This window comes from Eulemur rufifrons, chromosome 7 (assembly GCF_041146395.1).
Source record: "Eulemur rufifrons isolate Redbay chromosome 7, OSU_ERuf_1, whole genome shotgun sequence".
Lineage (NCBI taxonomy): Eukaryota > Metazoa > Chordata > Mammalia > Primates > Lemuridae > Eulemur > Eulemur rufifrons.
The window spans coordinates 79,608,531-79,630,362 of record NC_090989.1 but is presented as its reverse complement, the minus strand read 5'-3'; the positions used below and the strand labels follow the sequence as shown (position 1 = coordinate 79,630,362).

General features: G+C 44.8%; 1 protein-coding gene across 1 annotated transcript in view; it reads right to left on the bottom strand.

Annotated features, from left to right (window-relative positions):
* Positions 1-2,788: 2,788 nt before the first annotated feature.
* KLHL6 (kelch like family member 6) overlaps positions 2,789-21,832 on the bottom strand; it is a 55,228-nt gene continuing 36,184 nt past the window's right edge. Inside the window, exons 3-7 of the mRNA XM_069472868.1 lie at positions 14,595-15,044; positions 7,988-8,225; positions 5,113-5,315; positions 3,489-3,702; positions 2,789-3,230 (exon numbers count right to left, since the gene is read on the bottom strand). Coding sequence (XP_069328969.1) covers positions 2,929-3,230; positions 3,489-3,702; positions 5,113-5,315; positions 7,988-8,225; positions 14,595-15,044 — 1,407 coding nt within the window. The 3' untranslated portion in view covers positions 2,789-2,928. The remainder of the gene's footprint in view (positions 3,231-3,488; positions 3,703-5,112; positions 5,316-7,987; positions 8,226-14,594; positions 15,045-21,832) is intronic.

Genomic DNA, 21,832 nt, shown 5'->3' with positions numbered 1-21,832 from the left:
GGCCAACCTGACCAGATGTAAGATTATCACTCAGACCCAGCAGAGAAATTGAAGGGCTCAGCTGCGAAGTTAAGGTCAAAATTCCATTTGAGTCACAGCCAATGCATTGACTGTCACATCTATGCCCAAGATCAACTCCAGAACACTCCCCAGTGAGTGAGTTCGGGCTGTGCTTCCCAAAGTTTCCCTCCAGGAACTCCTAAGGCAGAACATCTACCACCAGGGAGGCCCAGGGGAATGGTTTGAAGCTATTCATGGAACCCCAGATTTGTTTAAGGACTCAGATTTTCCTTTTCACATACATAGGACCTTTACATTGTAATCCAAAACAAACTAAACTGATGGCAAGTGTTCCAGTGTTCAAAGCTCTGTCTCATATTCCAGGTTGCACATGCCCTGATTTGAGAAGCACAGGTCGGTGAGGGCTTCAGAGACAACACGGGGAGCATTGGTGGAGGCAGGGCTAAGAGGCCAGACCAGGGATCAGAACCCTCTAAGGTTGTGGCCCCCAACCCCTGGGCCATGGATGGGTCAGTCCATGGCCTGTTAGGAATCAGGCCACACAGCAGGAGGTGAACGGCCAGTGAGCGAGCAAAGCTTCATCTATATTTATAGCCACTCCCCATCACTCGCATCACCGCCTGAGCTCCACCTCCTGTCAGATCCGCTGGGGAGTGGCTGCAAATACAGATTATCATTAGCAGAGCGGTTTGACTGCACGATAAATGTAATGCACTTGAATCATCCTGAAACCTTTCCCATCACTACTGCCCACCCCCCACTGTCTATGGAAAAATTGTCTTGATGAAACCAGTCCCTGGTGCCAAAAAGGTTGGGGATCATTTCTCCAAGGGGCCTCCTAAAGAAAGGGGTGAGGCCAGACAGGCTGAGCATCACACAGTTTGCAAGTGGGTTGACTAAACACTTGCTCAGAGAGGCAATGTGGCTCCAAGGAGGGAAAAACTGTGTACTGTTTGACATCCTATAGACCAAACCTCGTGAATTTTAACCTATGAATTTATCTAAAATCCCTTGAACCAACTGAAATGCTTTAAATTTCCACCTCCTAAGTTAATTTCTATTCAGACACCATTTACTTACACCAACCAAAACCAGCAAAGAAAAATTTACCTAGTGATGTATATGACATATTTTTATCCATTTCATACATATTTCATTGAATAAATAAAAACTTTATTTCTATGGATTTTTTTAAACCCATAAACAATATCCTTAGTTTGATCACTTAAAAAAATACAACCTCAAGTAACCAAAATGCTTAAAGGATTGGGTTCACCAAGTTTTGACTATTTATACCTATAAATATGAAAACGTGACCTATCAAAACTGGTTTTGCAGTAGCCAGATTTGAGACATGTGGATTTTTGTGACTCTTCAAATTATGAGACCTAATATAACACCCAGATATTAAGTTTTTTAAAAAATCTGTTTTGAACATTAACTTCTTCCAACCATGATTTTTTTATGAAAATTAAATTCACTGTCAACTCTGATACCTCTAACTTCCCTAACTGCTAAGAAGTACAAGCACAATATGGCACATTAGACATGAAATAAAACTCTATAAAGAGAACTGAAGTCATATGATGAAAATAAAGTACATTGGGTAATGCAATTACTATGTTGTTATCATTGTTGCTTTTTAAATACAGCATATGAAACAGGATCTCTTAACCTGTTTCTCCAACTTGGGGATTAGAATGAATTTCCAGTGACATAATGTAGAAGTTCTACCTCTTAGAGTGGAGGACAGACTCTGTTCTTTTTGAGCCAGAGTTGAACCACACTGATCCAAAAACCAAGTAGAAGTGTTTACAAAAGTCCTGAAAACTAAGGTTTCAGAAGCGGAGTGGGGGGGGTGGGGCGGGTGTCTCAGGAACCTGGATCCAAATCACTGTCTAAAAACTAGAAAGTATAACGTCAAGAAGAGTCCATCATTCCTGCAGTGGCCAGCCGTGTTAAGATGTTGAGTTTTTAAAAAATAAAACAATAGTTTGAGTCTCTTGAAACCTCTTTTCTATATTACAACTGTTAGACATTAGGAGGCCAGGGCACCAGGCTGTGCTGAAGCTGCGATTCTGTCTGGCACTGACAGTAATAGTCCAAAATGGGCCATCCTGTAATATAAAAAATATAGGCTACCGATAGGAGGAGAATAGAACGCAAGTCTTTCATCCCTTTCAAAGCAAACAGGCCTTCCCAAACCCATCCCCCAGACCTGTCAAGTAGAAGAACCTATGAGATGCTCTTGACAAGGAGCCCAAAAGGATCTTTGGTTTAAAATATAAAAGAAAGAATAAAAAAAAAAAAAAAAGGAAGAAAATAAAAACACCTTTATTTCCCTGCCTTGCTCAGTGAAATCTTTTAGCAGACTTGCCGGAACAAGAAATGAGCCAGGCTTTCTGTTTTTGTGTTTGTGTTTCCCAGGGTGAGACAGGCAGCTGATGGGAAGGGCCCTGACTGTGAAGCTGAGAGGCCTGGGTTTGGATTCCTGGCTTAGCTACTTGCTATCTGAGTGGCCTGGGGCAAGGCACTTAGCCTCTCTGAAACTCAGTTTCCCCAGCTGAAAACATGGGTGATCATACCCAGTCGCCAGGTCCTTATGATGGTTACGCAAACTGATACACAGTAGTGGCTGGCATAGAACCTGGCATAGGGCAGGTGTGTCCTAAATGCTAAATATTACTCTTGTTCCACCTTCCCTCCTGAGGTAGGTCACAAAAACTTTCCTGGCTGGTCTCAAGTGTCCCAAAGCTGTGACTTCCAAGGAGCCCGAAGATGAGCTGCAGACATGTGGCCTCAAACTCAGGCTGAGACTCCTGCCTGAAGTGGGACTGGACAGGGTGAAAGGCGAGGACCGAGTGCTAAGGGTCACCCAGGTGCACTCTCCAAGTTCCCTTCCCACAGTCAGACAGACACTGCTCCAGGCACGATCCTCCGGATGTGGGTGTACGACTTCCTGATGGTGACACTGCCGTGGTGTGACACCCCCCGGGGCAGGACACACTCCTCGGTCAGTTTCTGGGCCTCAGGGTCCCAGCACAGCACCGTGGCGATGACCTCGTTCTTCTCGTCCCGCCCGCCTGTGATGTAGAGCCTGTTGTTGCAGGGCGCGATGCCGCAGCTGGCCCGCTCGTGGCTGAGCTGTGTCACCAGGCACCAGCTGTCTTCCAGAGGGCTGTAGGCATACAGTGCTCTCATGGCCCCACCTGAAGGGGAAGAGGAAACATCATGGGCATTCTTCTGGTTTCTTCCCCAGTAACCACTAAAATTCTACTTCTAGTTAGGTCAAATCTACCATCTTGCCAGGAGAAACAGTAGATTGATGACTCTCCAGAGAACCAGAGTGGATCCCTGGGGGCAGCAAGTTGCCAGTACTGGAGCCACTTCACAACACCCTTTAAGTTCCGCAGCCAGGAGCTAACCAGGCTCTAAGATACTCAGATAAATAAGGAGCCATCACTCACCAACGACATAGATGCGGTCCCGGAAACTCACTGCATTGATGCACTTAGCCTCCACCGGCATGGCTGACTTTAAACTCCACTTATTGGTCAAGGGGTCATAACACTGAGTCTTGTCCGTGGCCAGTTTCCCATTGGGCCCTCCCCCAATCACATAGAGCCTCTTCTTATGGCTGGTGGCGGCGAAGGAACTGACATGGACGAGGAGGGGCGAGGCCTGCAGAGGCACATGACAGAAGAAGAAGCTATCAGTCATACTGCCCAGGTTGCTGCAGAGGCTCACAGGACATAGGCCAGAGCCCGGGAACACAGACCTGGCAGGCTTTGCTTGAAGTTGCAAGGCCATGGGCTCGACGCCCCTTCAGACGCAGAGAGAATCAAAGCACAACTTTCCCACCCTCCCTCCAGGCTCCAGGCAGGCTAGAGCAGGCTGTGTGCTGGGATGTTCCGCCCTTGCCCGGAGTCCAGCTCTCAGGGCAGGAGGGACATAGGCAGGAATAGGTGTTTATACGGACAAAACCAGCCAATGTGAAGGAAAGAGATTTTTCAAACATGCATATTCATTATTCTTATTCATTCATGTGTTCATTCATTCAAAAAATGTTTACCGAGTGCTTACTAAGTACCAGTGTTAATTGTCCTTGATGCTTATATCTAGCAAAAAGAGCTAATATAAGGGTTTAAGGTGGCCACAGGTAAGCAGTCTCTCCCATTCTGGGGCAACATTGCAGATTTTGAGATTAAGCCAGACTTGTACTTCCACCCTGGGAACCCCAGGACATTAAAGGGGACTTCCAAGAGGCGCTTGCCTGTTTACATGGTTGCGCCTTTTAGGTCATGGAGCCATTCTGTGATGGGACTGCACGATTTGAGAAGATCTTGGGCACATCCCCCATACATGTTAAGGGCTCCCTTTATAGCACTTTTCAGGCTGACAGGTCTTGGCTGCATGTCGTGGTGACCTGGCTACCTTTGCTTGCACCTACAACGACCCTGTGTTACACTCCGCAAAGCTGGAACATGCTCTGGCATAACATCTGATAAGGAGAAAAAAAAATTGAAATTGGGCATAACCTAGAAATACAAGAGTTGAGGTCACTTTTATTTTCCTAGGTATTATATAACACCTGAGGTCACATTGCTAAAGTCGCCTGCAGGCATGTAAATGGGTCGTCATTAATGGGAAAATAAATAAAGGCTGACTCCTACATATGACCAAATGACTCTGGGTTCACAAACAGCGTAGTAAAAGGATCCCTATGTGTCTGGTGTGGAGAAGAATAGGAGAGAGGGCATCTGAGGAGACAAGACTGGGGGCCAGGACATGTGAGCCAAGAGATCTACCGACTAAGGGCAGGGTGAGCCTCCCCTCCACGTCTGGGATCCTGGCCAGGATAGGACAGGAGCCCACGCAGAGCTTCACCAGTTGGAAGGACGTTGTTCCTGTGACTTGATCGACAACACTGAAGCGATGGTTCCCGGGAGGATGGAAGCTCAGAGCCACCAAAAATGTTCTCTGTGGGAGCAGAGCTATCAGAAAGCAGGCTGCCACTGTAGGTATGCACCTCTTTTTAAAGCTTGGAAGTAATAATACGGCTGAGTTTCTCATAGAAATAACCTCTTGTACCTCTGACCAGCAGTTGTGGAAGGGGTCGTAGGTCTCCACGTTGTTGATCCTCTGTAAGCCGTCGAAACCGCCGATCACGTAGACCTTGCCGCCCAACACCACCATCTTATGCCTCCAGCGGCCGATGTTTAAATACTCAATCTGAATCCATTTGTTGATTGAAGAATTATATTTCCAAACATCGTGCTGTGTTTCTTTGCCACCTACAAGAGATACAAAGCACTTAAGAAACCACACATCATGTTAGAAATACAGCTTCTCCTATAACTTCCCACATGCACAAAAGCGCGAAGTCCCCAGGCCAACCCTATCCTAAGAGGAGACAAAAGAATCCTACGGTCTGGGGGTGGGGTGGAGGGGACAAAGCAAACACAGGGGAACAGGGAGAGACATGTGAGGCTGGGTGGACCACGTGCCACATTGTGTTGTGTGCCCCCTCAGTGGGACTGTCGTTCATCATTGGTTGAACTGTAAATTGGTACAAGCTTTCTGGAAAACAATGTAGCAATACCCGCAAAAGTTCACAATTCACATATTTTATGACCACTTTCAGGAAACTTTCCAAGTAGCAGCACAAGTATAAAAAGTGTATGTGTGGATTAATAAAATGTGGTATATGTATACCAGGGAGTTCTACTCAGCTGCAAGAAACAATGGTGATCTAGCACCTCTTGTATTATCCTGGATAGAGCTGGAGCCCATTCTACTAAGTGAAGTATCACAAGAATGGAAAACAAGCATGATATGTACTCACCATCACATTGGTACTAATTGATCAACACTTATGTGCTAATATGGTAGTAACATTCATCGGGTGTCGGGCAGGTTGGGGGGGAGGTGGGGTTGGGTATATTCGCACCTAATGGGTGCAGAGCGCACTGTCTGGGGGATGGGCATGCTTGTAGCTCTGACCCGGGCAGGGCAAAGGCAATATATGTAACCTAAACATTTGTACCCCCATAATACTCTGAAATAAGATTTTTTTAAAAAGTATATGTGTATAAGAACGTTTACTGCAGTATTTTTTAAAGGAAATTAAAAAAAAGAAAGCTGAAAACAATCATGGTTCATCCATTCAAGAGACTGCCCCACAGCCAGTAAAAATAGTAACAACAGTGATAATGATGGATAATATTGTTAAGTTCTCGCCGTGTGCTTGGCATGATGCTGTGCTTTGCATGTAGTAGATCACTTAATACATAATACATATATTCATTATGCCAACATGTAATGATGTCCAGATTATATTGTTAATTGAAGTACAAGTTTCCATTGATTTAATTGTGTATAACAAGCATGCTTTCATGTCCTTCTTGTATCATTAAAAAGCAAACAACAAATTTAGGAGAGGGGAAGGACAAGTTGTAGAATAACATGTGTAGAGCTTGTGGCAAAGACTGACTGTGATTACCAAACCTGTTCTTCCCTCCTGGGCACATAGCTAAACTACATTTCCCAGCCTACCTGCATCTGCAGGGGACAAGGGGAGGGTAAGGGAGGTCATGAGGGTGGTTTTTGCCAATGGAACGGGAGCAGAATCGATGGCACTTCCGAGCCAAGGCATTCCTGAGCAGGTGTGCCTTATCAACTCGGCTTCTCTCCTCCCTAAATGAAGGCCACATGTGGAAAAAGGCAGCATCGCAAGCTGGCAGGAGCTTAGGTCCCTGAATGCCTGAGCAGAGCAGATCCATCCCCCACGCCACCACCCTTGCACACTGTTGTGTCAATTCACTGAGACTTAGGAGTTGTTACGGCAGCTAACATTACTTGCCCTAAGACAATATAAAACAATTTTTGTAAAAAATTAAAAGCCACAGAATAATGGCACACAGAAACTGATGTATTTTACTTTATATGCTCTGTATTGTTTGAATCTTCTATAATACTAAACAAAATCTCTACATGATAAAAAAAAAAAAAAGCTATAACCTAATCAGTGGTGTGAATACATCCAAAGAAGAACCGATCTGCCCTTGATTTTGGAGGAAACCAGCTCTCCCCAAAACAAGTTCAGATCAGAGAAAAGCCTCTAAGAGAGGGGAAAGAATGCTTGTCTCCCCGCTTAGGGTCCCCAGAAGAGGCAGGTGGCTTTTGATGTGCCGGAGAGAGCATGGGTATTGGACTCAGAACCCAGGTTGAAGGCCTGCCTGACACCAGTGTGTGATCTTAGGTATGTCCTAGAACTTCTCTGAGCCTTGGTTTTCTCCTACCTTAAAAACGCCTACCTTACAGAAGCAAACAGCTAAATGTTATTAAAGTATAAATTCATCTGCCATGCAGCAAAGATGGTGGCGACTATGTCATTCAGTAAATATTAATATTTATTGAGCATTTACTCTGAGGGCAGGCACAGTGCTAGGTACTTGGGATATAGTGCTGATTCTCCTGGAACTTGAGGTCTAACGGGAAAGACAGGCATAAAGTAATGTAAATAGTTAGGCAAACAGTTTAGCAATGCAAAAGGATCGTGTGCTGCTGAAGTATATCAAAGCATGACCTAATAAACTTAGAGGGGGTCAGGTTTGAGGAAAGAGCAGACGTTTTTATTCATTACTGTACTCCCAGTGCCTCGCTCTGTGCCCTCTGCCCACAGCAGACAGTGGATAAATGCTGATGTCACTTTCCTTCTTCCTCTTCCACGTCTGCCTGCTCCCTAAGATTTTGGTACGATGCTGCTCACAGCTTAGTATTTATTAAGTAACAACGTGCTCTCCAAGATAAAATCCCCTGAGGGCCTGGTTCCATATCCTGACCCAGTCAGAGCCAGGCACGGCCAATTCACAGTAATTCCCCTGGGATGGCTGCGTGGCTCTCACTTGGGAACACATGTGGTGCTATTGGGAGCTTGCTTCCGCTTCCCCTGGCTCCTGCTTACCTGAGATGTACACCTCATTTTTTAATGTCACGCATGCAAACTCCACCCACTTCTTATTCTCACTCTCCAGCTCATGCTCTGTCAGCGGGAGCTTGGCCACCTCCAGACGGCTGCGCCTCAGGGGGTCCAGGCAGGTCACCTCTGCCACAAACCGCTCATCTTTCGTGCAGCCGCCGATGATCATGAACACCTCAGACTGGAACTCATGCATCCTGGGCTTGGTGCGCTCCGAAATGATCTGGAAACCAATGGGAATACATCAAGGCAGGATAACACAATGGTCCAGAGCTCAGGCTACGGAGTCATCAGAGCCAGGCCCAATTCCCAAATCTTCCACTGTATGAACACATGACTTCACCTCCTTCAGCCTCAGTTTCATCATCTGTATAATGGCGTTTTAGTGGTAACTACCCATAGGTTATTGTGAGGATTAAATGGTATCATATATGTAGTGTGCTTAACCCAGGGTCTGGAGCATAATAGGCATTCAATAAATACTACCTATGTTTGTTGCTATTTTAAGAAATCAGTGTCTATTTACCATTAAATGTGCTTCCTGCCTCTCCCATCTCCCTGCCTGATCTGAAACCTTAGATTCTGGAATTTCATTTCTGGCTACTTCCCATTCCCCCTTGGTTTCAATTTCTCGATGATATCTCAGACTTTTCTTGCCACCAGCCTTCTGGAAGAAAAGTCCTAGACAGTGACCACATAAAAGCATTCAGAGCCTTGGGAAAAAAGAACCAGAAGAGATCAGGGTATGGCCAGGGAGGTTGAGGGCCTGGTCCCAACATCAGGTATATGACCCTTCAGAGCCTTGAATAAGTAAAGACATCCTCACCACAGGTATTTGAACCCAGCTGGAAAAATAGAGGTTTGGAAGTCAAATCCCCTGGAGTTCCATCACCTATGGCCAAGTGATCTTGGAGAAGCGACACAGCTTCTATAAAATGCTCGTAATCACTTCTATGCTATCAGGGCATTGCGAGCACTCATGAGGTCATGAGGTAGAGGGACGAGAGCAGCCAGCACAGACACAGCCCTCGACAGATGGCTGTGTGTGTAGGAGTGGTAGCAGACGCTATATCGATAGCACTAGAAAAGGAAGGGCTTCCCTCCCCCTGGTCCCAGCAATCCCCTGGGCTCACTGGGGAAGGTCCTACAGGTGTGCTGATGGGAGACAGAGAGACAGTACAGGTGTCCCAGATGGCCGAAGCAGCCACTTTTCCCTACAAGGTTAGGCTGACCTAACACAGACTATGGAAATTTGATTTTGCCCATACGTGGTGACAAACAGAGTAGCAAAGGCTGAGCCCTCAAGAGGTGAATCCAAGCAATGGCCACAGATAATCGGACTAGCCAACACCCAACCTCTACTTTTCCATAAGAGCCTTTGTTTGTTTTACTGTGCCAAAGAGCCCAATACAGTAAATTTTGCATCCTTAATTCTTCGGGCTGAACATGGCCATAAAGTTTGTGGTTGGGTTGTCCCTTGTGGGTCAGTAGAAAGGATTGGGGACAGTGTGGCAGGACAAAACCTGGGGAATGGGCTGAGCCTTGAGGGCACTGACAGCAGAAAGGCAGTTGGGGGAAGGGTGGTCCAGGGAACTTGGAGGCACTGTGAGAGCACCAAGCTGACGAGACAGGATCTGAGGTATCATCCCTGGGTCCTGTGCCTAAACCTCCCGTCCCCACAGCTCAGGCACAACCTCCAGCACCAATCTGGTCCCGTTTCAGAGGGGATTTAGGTATGGTAGGGCAATGCTTAGAAAACACACTAGCCTCCCAGAATTGGTTCCAGTGTGACCCTTACTTCAGTTCTGAGGAGCAGGCCTCAGCCTGCACTCTGAGGCCCCCATTCTGTTCACAATGCCTGCTCTCCTGCCTCTGTAACCTGCTGGGTGGCAGGAGGCTAATAGGAATGCTGGACTAGCCACGATCTCACCTCCTGACTTCCGAGGCTGGAATCTTGTTCTTTGGTGCTGGCCTGTGAAAGGCTCTACTCCTATGAACTGAAATTCCTGGGCTCCTGCCCGCTGCCTGGATCTCCCCATGATATCTGTTCTCAATTTCCCACACCACCTCCCCAAACCACTTACCCTTTAAGGCACCATGAATTATTTCCAATGTCACTTTGTCCCTTTCTCTAGGAAGCCATTCCTGACTTTGCACACATACACCCATAACTCCAAATTAGCACAGCACTTTTCACACTCCACTGTAATTTACTATAAGGTCCCTGATGGCAGAAGCAGCCCTTTTTCTCCAGCAGATCCTCTGCACCAAGAACAGTGCATGGAGATTGTGGGCTTCTGTAAACATTGGTTGAATGAGTGAATGAATGAATGAATAAATGAACAGGCAAGCTCAGTAACTCAGGACCCTGGCACAGATTTTTTTTCCAGTCTAAATCACTGCATGATGGCCCCGGTGATCCCTGCCTCCTGGTATTTATGCCTTGTGTAGTTAGTTTCTTCTACATTATTCCAGAACTAGTCTCTATGACCAGTGCATTACTGCAGAAGTGATGGTATATCACTTCTGAAATTAGGCTATAAAGGGCACCACAGCTTCCATCTTGATTGCTTTTTCAGTCCTTCTCAGATCATTTGTTCTGGGAGAAGCCAGCTGCTATGGAGATGCCCATGCAGCAAGAAACAGAGGCCTCCAGCCAACAGCCAGCGAGGAACTGATGCCTGCCAACAAACCGGTGAGTGAATTTGGAAGTGCATTCTTCAACCCCATTTAAACTTTGAGATTAGTGCAGCCCCAGCCAACAGCTTGACTGCAACCTCATAAGAGACCCTGAGCCAGAACCACCCAGCTAAACCAGTCCTAGATTCCTAATATTCAGGACCTATGAAATAGTAAATGTTTATTGTTTAAAACTGTTAAGTTTGGGATAATTTGTTACACAGCAATTGATAACTAATACAATCATCTAGCTGATGGGATTGGCTGGTGTACTGAGGTCTGCCTTCTAACTCAGCACCACAGAACTGCCAAGGGGTGGCACCATTACCAAATTTTAAGTCAAGCTACATTTGATAAAATATTAACCTGAAAGTCATGACAAATGCCAACCTGAAGTCTGAGATGTGCAAGTTTGTTGTAGATATACAGAAGTGTTTGTCAATGAATTGCATGCAACAATCAGGCCTAACCAGTTTGTTTTCAGATTGTTAGAATCCCTAGAGCCTTCTGATCGTCCCTAGAGCCTATGCTAAGAGACCAAACAGAAGTGACCATATTGTTCAACAGAGCTGTCCTCAGGGGTGGAGCCTCTCCCCACCCGACACATGTCAGAGCAACCTCTGGTACAGACCAAGTTGATCCCTGGAAACTTAGGAGGCAGTGAAATGAAGGGACAACTCTCTTCTGCCAGCAAAGACCTCTTCCAATGAAGATTCCAGCTACCACTCCTAAATTGAATGTAAATTGACGTTTGCTTTTAGGGTTCTAAAGTTCCTACTGTGACCACCAGCTTAGAGGATGGACGAGGTTAAAAGGGAGAGATGATGATAGGACAAGAAGGGTTCAAGTTTGGGAAATGAAGGTTAAGGGGGAAAGTGTGTTCACAAAGTAGCCTCTAGGCTCACACTACTGTCATCAGGAATAAACTCAAGATCATTCTAGCAGGAGGAAGACTGGAGTTTCAGGGAATCAACTGGCAATGAGACCCCAATTCAGAGATCCTGGTGATTAGTTAGTTCAGCTTCCCAGACCGTAAAATGAGAATAAGAAAGTGCTTTTAGCAGGACTTGGGAAAATAAGGCTGCAAAAACCTAGGACACAGTGAAAAGAGAGATTTTAGCCCCAGAGAAAGAAAATGCGTGATTGCAGGAGATAGATCAACCATGAAGGAACTGAGTGGGAACAAGAGGGAACAAGAGCTTCCATTTGTGGGTACATACCATGCACCAGACACTGTAATCAGCACATTCCATTCATTACCTTATTTAATTCTCAAAACAGTTCTACCAGTTGGCAGGTATTATTATCCCCATGTTACAAATCAGGACTAAGCCTTAGCGTAGCTAAGTAACTTGCCCAAGCTTACACTGTCAGTAAATTTTGCAATCAATAATAAAGCCCAGATCTGCCTGACTGCAAACCAAGGTTCCCACCACTGGAGAATTTTCCACATAGCAGAATTCTCTCTCCTTCTACAGCCAAAGTTTATATTGCCACATCCCATCCCCAGCACCTTGCAAATACAAAAGTCCATGAAGATATTTTATTGCAGCAATTTTGCAGAAAACAAGGTAGGGACATTTTATATTAGAGGAAAGCCTTTATTACCTGCATTTCATGCACTTAGAAAATAGAAAGCAGAAACAAAAATAGCTGAAATGTCAGAAGTATAGTTGATCAAGGCTGTACCTTAAAGGCTGAACTGAGAGCAGTTGCAGAGACTGAGTCCTGGCTGCAATTGTATGCAGGCTCTGACATCCAGTGCTGGGAAGTCTGCCAGGCACCCACGTATTCAGCATGGGACAGGACCCATGTGGTTGCCTGGGCTACCCCATCAATCCACTCATCATCCTGCATTTGCTAAAGTCCCATCTTCTCTGACAGACCAAAAGTCTAGTAAGACAGAGACTAGTTTTGCAGTACCTGGTGCCGCATCTGGCATATAGTTGGTGTTCAGGATTTATTTGTGAATAATGAAAGCTAGCATATTCAAACACATGAAATGCTGCTGAATTAATTCTCAGGGGGAAATGTATAGCACTAAAGCCAATATTAGAAAGAAAGAAAGGTCTCAAATCAATGAGCTCAAATTCCACCATAAGAAACTAGAACAAGAAGAGTATATTAAACCCAAAGTAAGCAGAAGAATGAAAATAATTAAGATCAGAATGGAAATGAATAAAATATAAAACAGAAAAAAAATAGAGAAAATCAAATGAAACCAGAAGCTAGTTACAAAATTGATAAACCTCTAACCAGACTGATTAGGGAAAAAAGGGAGACACAAATTACCAATATCTAGAATGAGAGATGTGCCATCACTACAGATTCTACAGGTATTAAAGGGATAATAAGGGAATACTGTGAACAATTTCATGCCAATAAATTCAGCAACATATATGAAATAGAAAAATTCTTCAAGAGACACAAACTACCTAAATTCATTCTAGAAGAAATAGATAACCTGGATAGTGCTATATCTACTAAAGAAACACAAGTTGTAGTTAGAAACCTTCTCACAAAGAAGGTAAATTGTACCAAACATTTAAGGATATGTTTGCAGAGTGAAAGAATGAACAGTGGCTCTAACGACAGCAAAGCACTAGCAAAGAACACACAGAAAAAGGAAGAGGCTCCAGAGGAGCCTCAGACAGATGAAGTTTCTACCAATGGCCCAATGAAGAGGGCTTGGTAGCTAATCCCATAACCAATGAACAGTGATCGATATGTGTACCAACTGTTAATAAAGTGTCCCTGTGTCATTACCTCCTGATGGTTTGCTCCTCTCCACTAAGAACTTATACAGTTACGAATAAAAAAATTTCTGCAGGGATTGTTAAGGAGAACCAGGCAGGTCCAAATGATATTTGTACCATCCTAGTGCCCATTTAATCTTTCAACAAACATTTCCCAATTATTCACTCGCTATAAATCAGGGACTCTCTCATCTTAAGAGAGAGATAAAAAGTCCAATAAGACATATTTCATACTATAACAAGCTCCCAGGCTAGAGATATTTATAGATGATAAATTCAATGGTTGCCATGAAACAGATGGTGCTATCAGAGCAGTGCACTGAGTGTTATAAGAACACAGAGAGGCCTCTGGAGAAAGTGATGCTTGAACTCAGTTTCGAAGTAGAAGCTACCTGAAGAAGAGGAGAAAAGCAGTTGAACAACACCTGCATTGGCCTGGAGGCAGAAAAAGCACATACACTCTGGGGAACTACAAGCAGTGTGTTAGGACTACCGCAGATGATGCCAGGGAAGTGGGAGGAGGTAAACCACGGGCGACCAGGCTCTGGGGCTCAGGCAGGAAGTGTGGGCTTTATCCTGCCAGCGGTAGGGAGCCAGTGAAGAAGGTGAGCCCAGGAGCAAGATGACAAGACTTGAGGTTTAGATCATCCAGATGCTGGAGAAATTGGAGGGAGGCCAGGCTGGAGGCAGGGGCATGAGTTCCGAGAAATTTCCAGAAATTCAGGAAGGAGATGATGGAAGTCTGAAACAAGGTATCCAGAAGATACAAGATGTCCCCAGAGTGGGCTAGGACAAGCAGTACCCCCGTGGAATGGCAACTGGACAGGGCGCATTCCTGTTTATGCGTGACTTCCACCTCCCCACCAACCTCCTGCCTTTGCACAACTGGGAAGAGGAAAGACGTGCCACGCATGGTGCTGGGTGATTTCCATGTCACCTAATCCTCTCAATAGCTGTCTGAAAGTGTGGTATCATTCTCAATTTACAGATCAGGAATCTGTGGCTTCCGGAACTGCATGACTCAAGCTATGGACAGTGTAGCATCTTCTACTTAATGCCCTAAGGGTTTGTAAATCAGCTTCTCCTATATCTCTGTGAGTCCCTGGCTAACTCCGTACTCCTCTGGTTAAATACAGCCTCCTCCATCTTCAACTCACCTCATTGCCGGAAAGGTGGTACATCCTGGCTTCCTGGAGCAGCGGGAAAACCTCTGGGCACTGCCTGATGAGAGGATCTGCTTCAACCGTCTCCACGAAGTACCATGGGTCCAGCAGCGGCAAGCGCACGTTCTCAAGGATGTAGGGGAGCAGGCAGAGTCGCTCTGACTGTTTGTGTCGGACCCAGCTCATCACAGTCTCAAACACCTGAGCCTCCTCAGTCACATAAAGGTCGTCACTCTTCAAGATGTGGTACAGAGTGTCCACGGGAAGTTCAAGGAACTCCTCAGAATTCAGAATCTGCACAAAATTTTGAATGATGTAGCTTTGAACTTGCTTCTTTAGACTGTCCAAAGAGTGTGTGTCTGCCAGCCTCAGTATTCCAACACAGTTTTCCGGGTTCAAGGCTTCAGTGAGGAAGCTGGCGCAGGCATCCACCATCCTCAGGAACTAGCAGAACAGAAAGGTGGCAAAGCAGGCCAGGAAATGATTAGTCCACAAGGGTGTTTACCAGTGAGTCGTGTGTATTCACAAAAAAATTAGAAACAACCGAAATGCCCAACAATAGAAGACTAGCTAAATAAATGATAACATATTCATACAGTTGATAGCTCTATAGTTACTTTTAAAAGTCTGTTGTAGCAGGATATTAGATGACATGGAAAATGTTTATAACGTGTTGAGTTTAAAAAATCTGTTCACTGAATCTGATCAAGTCACTAGATTTAATCACCAATTTACAGGAAATGTAGAGAAAAGGGAAACGAGTTCAATGACACCACAGGAATATAGTCAGCAAAATCCAGACCGTGGGAAACTCTACAGAACCACTGATTCAGTTTCTTCAACAAATATCTGACAAGGGGGGGAAAGAGAAAGGGCAAGAAGGGGAAGGGGAACCTCAAGATAAAAAGAAATTTAAGAGACATATCAACCCATTGCGAAGTTTGGACCTTATTTGGATGCCTAATTTAAGCCAAAATTTTTTGAACTTGGGGAAAATATGTACAATGACTAATATTTGGTGACATGAAACAATTATTCATCTTAGGTGTGATAATGTTATCATGGTTATGTTTAAGAAAAATCTTTATCTTTTAGAGATATACACTGAAATGTTTGCAGATGACATGAGAAAATCACAAAGTCATTTGTATATTATGATCCTAGTTTTATAAAGAAAAAATATATAGAACATAGGAATAGAAAAAAGACTAAAGAGATATAGATCAAAATATTAACTGTTATTATCTCTGTGTGTATCAGGTACCTTAGGGCAAATTGTGCTGCAGTAGCAAATAAATCCCCAAATCTCAGGGGCTTACAACAATAAATGTTCCTCTCTCACTCACATTGTGTATCCTTCACGGGGCTTTTCATTCCGGGATCCAGGAAGATGGAAAAGCTCTTACCTGAGACATGCTGGTCTCATGACAGAAGGGAAAAAATAATTGTGGAACCACACAAGGGTGGCTGAAAACTTCTGCTCAGAGGTGGTGCATGTCATTTCCATTCACTCTTAACCAGCCAGAGTAAGTTATGTAGCAAAATTGGTCATCGAGGGAACAATAATTCTCCCATGGAAACAGGTCCCATGGGATGGACAGGAAATACACCATAGAAATAACATAAGGTACCACACTCTATAATAAGACTATGAGAATTTTTCCCATTTTATTTCATTTATTTATATATCCTCTAAAATGAATAAGTATCACTTCTGTAATTAAAAAATTAATGTGCATTAAAAAATTAATGTGTATAAAATTACCGATTGGCTCCCACATCCCACTTTTAAATTATCATCATCCTCATAAGAATACCAGTCCCTTATGTTTGTACAGCACTCTACAGATGGCAAAACACTGTCACATCCATTATATTACTTAATACCCAGTTTACAGATGAGACATCTCAAATGCATCAGCTCATTCTTAGTATTTGTTCTCTGGAGCTTAACTTTGAACAAGTCCAAACTCCTATCTCCCCTCCTTGTCCACTGGGCTCCTTAGAGGGTCAAGTTCTCAGAGTTTGGGTTGATCCATTAATGGAAGGAGTGGGAAAGGGAGCTGACGGGGCCTGGTGGGAAGAGCAGGGATGGGACAGACCTGACCAGGGAGGGGTGACAGGAGCCAGAGAAAGAGGGGCTGTAGGGCCTGAAGTGGGGCCAAGTAGAGTGAACCAAGTTGACTTGGGCTCTGGCCTTCACTCCAGAGCATTCTAGGGGGCACACATCCCTGAATTTTTAGATCAATCCCAATAGCAAAATATAATCTTTTCACATCAGACCACACTTTGCGATAGAAAACATTGCCCTGAGGGTCAATGCAAAGTTGGGGAAAGCCTGAATTCTGCCTCAGACTGCCCGGTGTGCTGGCCCCAACCGCCTGCAGCACTGCTCCTCGCATGAGCAACTGTGGAAACAGTTGAGCCTGAGAATTCTAACACCTGTTTAGTTGTTTGCAGATTTTCAGTTCAAAGAGTAAAAATACACAACCGAGACCAAGAGGGTTGAGCCTGAGAACCTGACACCAGAGTCCCATCTGGCCCTACCCACAGAGACATCTACGAGAGCTGAAAGGAAACGCGCTTAAATGGTGGACCCCAGTGCCAAACACCACATCCCCCATGCTAGCGTTTGCATGAGCGGAAGATGAGAGGAAAATTATATAGATATTTCTAGATAAGCAGACTATCTCTGGGAGATCACTTAAGACCTAGGAACTGTGGTTGCCTCTGGGAAGGGGAACTGGCGGCCGGGGTTAGGGCGAAAAAGGAGAATTACTTTTCATTGCTTACCCTTTCTTCCCGCTCCAATTGTGTGCAGGAAATACCTATTTAAAATAGATTCAGTTTCTCATTTATGGAGAAAATACTAGAAGATAACATATAACATGCTAATAGTGGTTATAGATATTAATTTGGGCTTTCTTGACTTTGCTATACAGATCAATTTTTCTATACTAAGCATGAACATTTTAAAATCAGGAAAAATATATAAAATAAAATAGATACTCTTGTGACTTTAAAGTAAACAATGAGAAAAAAATAAAATGTACAAAATAAAAGAGCACCAACTATATGTCAGACTCCTTATACTAACTGTAAGAGTTATGGAATCATCCCAACGACACTATAAAGTAGATATTTATTATCATTCCTGTCTTATATACGAGGAAATGAGATTCAAAGAAGTGATTTCCTCAGAGACTTGTAGCTAATAAGAGATGGTGCTAAAATTTGAACTAGTCCTCTCTGATTCCAAAAATGCATGTTTTTACATTACTTCAAGCTGCACAGGTCAAAGAATGCATGTGGGGGACATGGGCTTGGCAGATGCCTAACATCATTTGCGCACTTCATCAGATGGCTCAGATGAGCTGATCTGCCCGGACACAGGAAGGATTGGCCAAAAAGATGCCATTCCTATCCCTGCTTGATGACTATTGATGAGCAAAGAAGGAAATCATACAGGAGAACCAAGGCAAGTACCAAAGCTCACATCTGTTAGAAACACTGACCCATTCAATGTTAGAAACATTGAAACTTGGTTCTCTCCACTCAGAAACTGTCAACTCATCCATTCATCTACCGTGGGTGTGCCAGACAGGTATTGAGCATCTATTATGTAGGAGGCTCTCACTGCCAGGGTACAGAGGTGAGCAGAAAGGGACAAATTGCCTGTGCTCATTGGAGCCACAGATTGGTAGGGGAGGCAGACACTGATCAAATAATCACACATGAAGTGTAAAATTACAACTGTGATAATGCTATGTACCAACATCCAGGGATTCCACTGTCTAAGACCAAGGACAGTCCTACTCCCACTCTCAACTGTCCACAGTCTGACTCTCAGCCATCACCAGGGCTCTCCCTGACAGACCCCTGTCTCCTCACCTGCTCCAGACAGTCCTGAAGCTGCCCCATCGTGGTGCCTTTCTATGCCCAGGGCATTCCTCAGCCTAAACTGCCTTTCTCCCTCATCTGCACCTGTTACAATCCCATGCTCCTCACCCAGACAATTCTGACTCCAGAGCCCAGCTTCTTAAGGAGGACTCAGGATGGCTCACCCCTTTTAAAACAGAGAAGTCCCCTTTTCAGCTTACCTCAGGAAGGAGGAAGGAGTGAATATCATGGCCATCATTTTATCTACATAGCGCTGATTTCTTCATTTAGAGTTATTAAGTCTGAGACCAATGCATGAGCTCAGAGAGTCTGTGAACCCCTACATTGTATGCAAACATTTATATGTGCATGTGATATTTTTCTAGGAATTGAATTTGCAAGGAACACGGTTACTCCCTGGTATCCATCCAGGGCAAGAGAACCAGGGAGAAACAGAGCCAGATTCAACTGTGCTTGAAACCTTCTCCACCTCTGGACATTTAAAATTCTGGGTCAATAATTGTTTAAGAAGAAAGAAGAGAAATGGGAAAGAAGGAATGGAAAAGAAGTAGAGAATTCCTACCTTTCCATGATGTTCTTTCTCAAAATCTACTTCTTTGATGGCTCCTCCAATTCCCCAACATGGAATCCTTCCTCCCGCCTCTGTGCTCCACCGGGCAACTCACTTGCCCCTTTTGTGGAGCATCCATAACATTTCTACCTTGTACTATGGCCAGTTAAGACAAGCACCTCAAAGGCAGGTCCTAGGTCATACTTGTGGTTTTATTTCTAGAAGCATCTAGCACAAAGTCTGGCAAGAAAAGAGAAAGAAGAGAAAGAGGGACAGAGGAAGGAAATATTTAGCAGCCAACTAAAATGTACCAAGGTCTGTGCTAGACACTTTCCCATTCGTTATTTCATTTAACAAATAAATTGCATTTTTTCACAAACTTATTTAACAAGTTAAAAAAGAAAAAAAAAGGAAGGTGTTAGTATTTCCATTTGTATAGAGGAGCAATAGAGAATTCAGAGAGCCCAGTGCATTGCCCAGGGTCACACACACTTTTGTAACTTGTTGCACTGTTGAGTTAACAATATGCCAGGAGGATCTGAAGAGGCTTTATAAGGACAAGGGTATGTGGAGGTCTCCCAGTTGTGTAAGTTTCCCCAAAATATGCTTCAATAAACACTTTCTGAGTGTGAGGGGTGTAGGGCAGCCTCCCATGGTCCCAACCAATGGCTGGGAAACTGCCAGTCATAGGAGCAAGAAATCGTCTTCTTTTAAATGTTTTTTTACGTCTTCACACTCAAGATTATTCAAGACTTCAGGGTAAATTTTCTGTCTCAACCTGCCTGGTGACACATGAGCTTGTTTGTTAGAGCTGAGAGATGACAGATAATGACAACAGACAGCCAACTTCCTGTTTGGGGGACATGTGAGCAAAAGGTTACAGCCAGCCACCTGACTCTCGGACGGGGAGACTAAAAATACAGTCAAAGAAACCACTTGAGATGTGGCTGCAGTTCCCACTGCCCGCGCTCTGCTTCCCCTTTGTGTCCTCCCAGACTTGGAGACCTGAGGGGCTTCACCCATGTGACTCCACACTTCCCTGGGGGTGCCTTCAAAGTCACTCCACAATAACCGAAAGTCCTATTTTAGTCCATGTCACCAATTCCATTGGCCACCGTGCCCAAGTCGCCCTGGAGTCATTGCAAAGGGTCTATAAAGACACTAGTGTTAAGCTTCAATTTCCAACAAATCAGCAGTACAAAGGGCAAGTTGATGAAATTAATAAAATTTAAATTTATCTCAAAATGTTTCTGAATTCCTTGTAAGATTTTTGTCACTACTTTTCTTCTCAGACAATAGTTACTAAAAGTAAAGTACTTCTCCTGTGAGGTCTGTATTGGTGCTTGAAAAGGGTCTTCATACTTAAAAATGTAAATTACCGCTAATCCTAATCTCCCATCCTTATCCCCTCTCCCAGGCGAAGCTCCACTCCCATGAAAAGACGCCCCCCAGCCCCCAGGGTGGACACCCTCTGCTCCCTCTGCCACCCATCAGTCCTTGCCCCCGACTCGGCTGAGAGATCTGCTGCTTCCCGGAAGCCACATGGAGCGCGCACAAAAGGAAGGCTCTCAGTCCTGCGAAGACCCACGCACTGAAGTGGGCCGGGCTCGGGGAGACAGGGCAACTGTAGGGGCGGACCGACCTCACACGTTAGTCAGAGGGACAGGACCAGGGGGGTGGGAAGCTGAGTGGAGATTCAGGCAACAAACTGCCCCTGAGTTTCCGGAGGAGATAGTGGGGGCCCCAGCAGGTTAGCAGTGCACAAGAGGGTGATACACATGGGCCACACATTAGAGGGACAAGTGGCATGTCTGGGGCTCAGTGACTCAGCCCAGGGACAAGGTGAAGGCCAGGGAGGAGCACTATTGTTAAGATTAAATGAAACGATTATATCTGGGACATGGTTGATGTTCACAGAGAGTGTGTGTGTGTGTGTGTGTGTCTGTCTCTCCGTGTGTGTGTGTGTGTGTGTGTGTATAAGTGTGTGTAGGGCACAGGAGCATGGATCTAGGCACAAGCACAAGCTGAGAAGAGAACCAGGTCTGTGAATGCAGACAGCTGACAGAGGTGGGGGGTGGGGAAGGCGGAAACCTTAAGTCTTTGCCTGCAAGCTCTCTCTGCCTGGAATACTTTTCCCCCAATCCTACTGCCACTTGTGGAAATCCTACCCATTCCATGAGGTCCACCTCCTTCCTGCCTTGGGGTCTGGGTGCTTTGTGCACTGAGTGGAGGCTCACTGGGAATCCTTGTTTTAGAGGCTCCGAGGTAGTGGATGGAAGCAGACAGAGGGAGTTGGCAGTTTGGGGTTTAGACCACAGATCACAGCTCCACCACTTGATGAGCTGAACTCTCCCTCTGAGCCACAGTTTCCTCATCTGGAAATACAAAACCCACCTTGCAGGCTCACTGTGAGGGTGTTACCTGGCCTGCTCCCTCACAGAGATATTGTCAGTATCAAATGGGATCATGTAGGGGAAAGCATATGACAAATTACTACATAAATGTGATCTACACTTAAAATTTTTTTATGTTTATTTCCCCCTGAAAGCTTCCCACAAAGTACCTGGCACTTCGTAGTTGCTCAGTGCTTTGTGGCAGTTAGGGAGCAGTAAAAGTCAGAATCTGGTAGCAACGTGGATTTTCATTACAACTAAAGCCCCACATCCCACTTCCTGTATTCCACACCTATAGACAGCAACTGAGCACACAGGCTTACTTAGGGAAGGGATGACGTGACAGACAAAAGAAGACAATCCTTGGCTTTTGAGTAGACTCAAATAGA